This window comes from Gavialis gangeticus, unplaced genomic scaffold (genome assembly GCF_001723915.1).
Source record: "Gavialis gangeticus isolate Ggan-Ray unplaced genomic scaffold, GavGan_comp1, whole genome shotgun sequence".
Taxonomy (NCBI): domain Eukaryota; kingdom Metazoa; phylum Chordata; order Crocodylia; family Gavialidae; genus Gavialis; species Gavialis gangeticus.
The window spans coordinates 6,919,686-6,925,585 of record NW_017729027.1 but is presented as its reverse complement, the minus strand read 5'-3'; the positions used below and the strand labels follow the sequence as shown (position 1 = coordinate 6,925,585).

The 5,900-nt window shown below is 43.8% G+C and overlaps 1 protein-coding gene across 1 annotated transcript in view; it reads left to right on the top strand.

The window, feature by feature from the left end:
• Positions 1 to 5,092, top strand: part of RWDD2A (RWD domain containing 2A) — a 12,247-nt gene extending 7,155 nt beyond the window's left edge. The window contains exon 2 of the mRNA XM_019520425.1: positions 4,112 to 5,092. Within this exon, the coding sequence (XP_019375970.1) occupies positions 4,112 to 4,789 (678 nt within the window). The 3' untranslated portion in view covers positions 4,790 to 5,092. The remainder of the gene's footprint in view (positions 1 to 4,111) is intronic.
• The last annotated feature ends 808 nt before the right edge of the window (positions 5,093 to 5,900 follow it).

The following is a 5,900-nucleotide window of genomic DNA, read 5'->3' as shown; positions in this document are numbered from 1 at the left end:
AGTGACTAGAAATAACAGACACAAGCTGGCAGAGGGTAGATTCAGACTAGATATCAGGAGGCGCTACTTCACTGTCAGGGCAGCTAGGATCGGGAACCAACTTCCAAGGGAAGTGGTGCTGGCTCCTACCCTGGGGGCCTTTAAGAGGAGGCTGGATGAACACCTTGCTGGGGCCATTTGACCCCAGTACTCTTTCCTGCCATGGCAGGGGGTCGGAGTTGATCTGCTCAGGTCCCTTCCGACCCTACCAACTATGAAACTGGGATGCTGGAGGACTGCAGATTGCTTGTTTCATTTCTGTGGAGCAGACCACAATTATCCTAACATAAGCTAGGTAGCCTGTTAACCCTTGCCTGAAAGGATGCAACTTTGAGACACTCAGGGAGCATTTAGCAGATCCCCATCAGCAGATGGGATTGCAATAAATGTGCCCCCAAGACATCTGCACCCACAGTGATGTGTGGGGCTGCAGCTGTGTCGGACCAGCTCCAGGTAGAAGCCACCTCTACGGCCCAGAGGGTGGGACCCATTGTAGGAGAGTGCTGTACCACTGTGGCTGCCAAGGTGGGGTGTGGCAGCAGTGTGGAGATGTGCCTGTGCTGCTGCTGGGTGAGCAGAGGGCGCCTCAGGTTGGCAGCCATGATGGCACAGTGCTCCCTCCCTCATGTGCCAGGTCCTGCCCAGTGGGCCATGGAGCCCCTGGGGGGAGGGTAGCAGGGTAGGGAGCCCCAAGCCTGCATCTCCCCCACCACCCTCGCCTCCTATGGGCTTAGTTCTAGCAGTGCTGCTCGCAGGGGAGGGGACAGCACGAGGTTGGGGGGAAAGCCAGGCTCTGCACTACACTGGCCACCACCTCCCACGGGTGGCAGCCAGGGCTTGGGCACTGCTGTGGGGGCCAAGGGGCTGTGGGCAGGGAGTGAGGGGCTATGCTGAGGAAATGGGGTCACGCTGAAGCAAAGTTTGGGAAGCAGTGGCTTAGCACAAGTTAACGAGCTTTAATGCGCAGATACATTTCAAATGCCCTTAGTATGGTATAAATGTAACATATAACTTCACTTGTGAACTACAGGTTTCTTGAGCTGTTCTAAGATTTGGGCTTTCTGATTCTGTTGGTTGGCATGGAGAGCAGCAAACATCTTCAGAGGTCCTTTCAATTTTTAATTCTCATTTTGCTACATCTGTTGGCTTGTGGCAGGCTGGAGCTTAAGGGAACTGTTGGTATCACGGCTATTTGGTCAGTTCTATCCTCCATAGGGAGGAAAATAGACTAGTGCATGAAGGGCTTGGGGATGTATTTGAAATCTTTCCTTTTGGAAGCTTTTGCATGCAAGGCCCTTGAAATGCATAAATGTGTTTTGACAACCCTCAGCCTGTTGTTAACATTATAGCTGAGGATAAGGCAATACCATTCCAGCATTTTTAAGCATCATCAGTGAAAATAGTGCTTAAAACCTTACAACCTAATGGTATATTTAGATTTTGAATATTCACAACTATTGCTAATTCAATAATTTTCTTTCCTGGAACCCCTCCTCCCCTGCCTTTTTTTTTTTTGGTTGGGGGGGGGTTACATCTGTAAGTAGCCAATTTTATTTTCTTGTCACTTCTGTCCTGTGCCGCTGCTGTTGAGCCTGGGTGGGCAAGCCCAGAGCAGGCATGGAGCACACGGGGTCCGGGCTGTGCAGTTGGGTCCCTGCTGGTACTATGGGGCTGGAGCCAATGGTGGCAGCAGCCAGGAGCCACCGCCACCTGGGCTGCCTAGAAAGGCAGGTTAGCCATGAAGCTGGCCCAAACCAGCTGCCTGACCAGGGGGTGGCAGGATGTGCCACAGGTGGACTGTGCCTGGGTCAGGTGGGACCAAGGGACTTGCTGCAGGCTAGACAAAGACCCACTGTGGGCCCAATTTGGCCCACAAGGCTGTATTTTGCCCACCCCAGCAATAAACCAAGCACCCTGTTGTGCTAGCCACTGTACAAAGTTAATCCCTACTGTAAGAGCTTATAATTTAAACATAAAACAAGAGACAATAGATTCATACAGATATTATGTCAGTACAAGGAAATGACACAGCATTAGTTTTGCATACATGCCACATAACCATTTGCCATGATGTCTACACACATTTTGAAAAGAGGAATTCTAAGGAACAGCTGGGTTGCATATTAGAAAGCCAGGGGCGTGCAATGTCTGTAAAGTGAATGTGATACCAATTCAGACATCCACTCAGTAAGTTAAATATATTAAGACACTTGACAGAAATTTATTCAAATGGTCTTGTGCCCCTGAAAAATGATGTAAAGCTAAAAAAAAATGGTTATGCCATCCTATTATTGCAAATGCAGAAATGTTTTGATACTTGCTTAATTACCTGCAGCAGTTTGAGTTAAACTGTAACCTTAGCTAGTTATTAGACTGAAAGTGTGATTGAGAAATTTCTGTGTTTTAAGATAATGCCTTTTTAACACATTTTTGTCACTCTGGTAGAGACTACTTTAGGAAAATTGAGTCACAATTCTGAGGTTTAAAGAGAATTCACTAATTGTCATAAAAGCAAGTGATTATTTACTACTGATGTCTAAAAAGTCATCTGAAAGAATGCGAGTTGCAAATGTTCTGTTCCCTTAGCCCATATACTCAGAACACCACTTCTTTTGGTAGTAAAATGGAAATAGCCTGGTAACAAATCAGAATAACTGTAAACGCCTATATTACTGTATTCAAATACTAAATACACTCCCAAAATTTCATGTTTGGGGATGTTGTTCTGCATTTTCGCTTGTTGGGTTCTTTTGAGAATTGACTTAAGAGTATTTCACTCATTTATACAATACATAGTTCAAAGATGTCCATTGTAATAACTGTTCAGCCTAAAATATTCCCATCTGTATGTCTTAATAGAAGCCTGCTCTTTAATCACAGGTGGCACCCAAATTGTATATGGAAAACAGGAAGGTTTCAGATACCTGACATTTTCTTTTTGCCAGAAATCAGGAGTCACACCGATTAGCAATGGCATTAAACCACTACAGTCCTTTTTGCAGCATATGTTACTTGTCTTCTTTCCCAGTTATTCATGTGCAAGTCACAAAATCTCTCTGTCACATAGCATGAGTGAATGATTAGGAAAAATAGCTGAGAGTACTGAAAACTGTCATGCTTAGAGCTTGCCATCCAGCTACTGCAGAAACGCAGCAATAGTAGGATTCTTGAAAGTCACTAAACCTTGACTTCTTACTGCAGTTGTAGCTTACATTGACTTCACAGGCTAGTAACACAGCCCAGAAATAGAAGAACATGGCAGGGATATATATCTTCTCTTCAAAAGTAGCCATTTGAGGCAGGAAGGATCAACCCTATAAAGAAGACCTCAGAGTTGCGGGTACAGGAAAAGAGCTTGGGAACAATGATATAGGAACACAAAGGAAGACAACAGGCAAAAAAAATTAAAAAGGTGAAAGAAACTATGGAAAAGAAAAAAATATGCCATGTTTCCTAACCTGGTAATTTTATGTCAATGCATCCCCACAAAATATTTCCTGGGCAGAAGGAGAAGACTGAAAGGAGGGCACATTTGCTTGAGTTGGATGAGAGGAGTAACAGAGACTTTGCAGAGTAAGAACAGACACAGAACACACCAGCACCAGCAAGCACTCACCTGAGGCAGAGCTCCGTTAGTGTCTTTCTAAACCAAGGTGGCCAGCACGTGGCATGGGCAGCCAGGGTGCAACACCTGGATTATCAGTAAGGAAACAGGTAGCATAGCAGTAAATAGGGTAGGAAGCAGAAAACAAAGCAGCAAATCAGGCAGGGAGCACAAGAAAGAAACACCAGAGCAACAGACAAACCAGGAGCACAAGATTGTGTGGCGAGAACAGAGCATCAGATCGGGGAGGGAAAGGGGATAAGAGTGGCACATGGAGGGTGTAAAGCTAAGTGGTGGCATGCCTGCCAAAAACCTTGGCCCTCCCTTGAAACTATCACAGCTATTACTGTTCATAACTATCATGGTAAAGTTATTCCTTTGTAGAGCCTAATTTACGGTTCCAAAAAATCCTGCAATTAACATGCATTTCAGTCGTACATCTGATTGTTTTTTCTTTCCTTCTTTAAGGTAAAAGTAGATTTGCAGGTAACCTTGCCTCACACGTACCCTTATTCTGCACCACAGCTGTTTGTAAGATCAAATGCACTAGACAGAGAGCAACAACTACAGCTTAACAAGCATCTCACTTCTCATCTCAGTTCTTTGAATACGGGAGAATTGTGCATATGTACAGCTCTGCAGTGGATTCAAGACAATACCACACCTTACTTCCAAAAAAGAAAGGTCTCTTCTGAAGCAGCTCCAAAAGAAAAGGCAGTTAAAAGAATATTTCATCGAATGTGGATCTATAGCCATCATATATATAGGCAGGAACTGAGAAAGAAGATTTTTGATTGTGCAAAGCAGTTAAATCTGACTGGTTTCTGCCTGACAGGAAAACCTGGTATCATCTGTGTGGAGGGGATAAAAGAAAACTGTGAGGAGTTCTGGCATGTTATTAGATATCCCAACTGGAAACACATTTCATGCAAGCATGTCGAGAACATAGAAACTCAGGGTAATGGGGATAACCTTCGACTCTTCACTACTTTTGAAGATTTACAGTTTCAAGCACACGGTGATTATGGACTGAGGAATGACTATCACATGGATCTTGGTCAATTCCTAGAATTCTTGAAACAGCATCAAAGTGAACATGTTTTTCAGATACTATTTGGTGTTGAAGGCAAACAGTCAGACAACTAAATCTAGTTCCATGAACAGTTTTAAAGTTGTGCAACTTAATATAAATAATAATTGTTAAAGTCTTCCATAGATATGCTGTAATAAAAAAATCAATATAGTGTTTTGCAACCATTAACAATAAAGGACCTGTGTAACATAGGAAAAGCACAGCGTATTTTTCCATCTGTTCTAAACATCTCGTAACACTTCTGAAGTGCACAAGCTAGTGTACTTAATGCTATATGTCAGCATTTCCCAACCTTTTCCATCCCATGGCACACTTACATGAATAAAACACGTTGCAGCACACTGGATGCAGAGCATGGTGGGGCATGGCCAGACACGGAGTGGCAGGGGGCAGTGGGGTGCAGCACCTGAATCACTGGTTGGAGCCACACCCCCTCCCCCGACAGCACACCAGTGTGACATGACACACCGGTTGGAAAATGCTGCTAGATGTGATAGCAAATAATCAACATTTGTAATTCCCACATAGTCTGATCCCACACTTCGTTATTCTGAATTATAAAGTCCATTTTGTCACTTTTGCGTCACGTGGTAGTTTTTTTCAGGTCTAAGCCTGTAATAATTGTGTGTATAAAACTGAGGAAATGGACTATGAATGGAAACTCTTCAAGAGTAGGTAGAGTACCATACAAGTATTCACAAATATCCGCTTTAAATTTATTTGAAGTAAAATACACCTTTAAATGGGTTTTTTTTTTTCAAAATAGCAAATATATTGACAATAAAAATTACAGCAGTATTTCAAGACTTTCAATATGGAAATTAAAATGACTTTTCTTTGCTTAATCAGGAATATGGTCACTGTTCTTTGTATAAATGTATTTTCAGCCAGTACTCTAAAAGGTATGATAAAATGAAAAATGCTGTCACCGTCTAATACTTTGTACTGAAAGGAAGAGAAGAAAGTAAATGGCCCTAATCCTTCTAGATTTACCATCTGGTAAAATAGGCTCTAGCCTACGGAAGCTTGTGCTGCGGCTCATCCGGGGACCATGGGGGGAGGGGGGGCATAGCTGCCAGTGGTGTGTGCATGGAGGCACATACCTTCCAGATCTGCGCATGGGGCAAGGACAGGCAGCCGCTGCGCACTTAAGGCCGGGGCTGT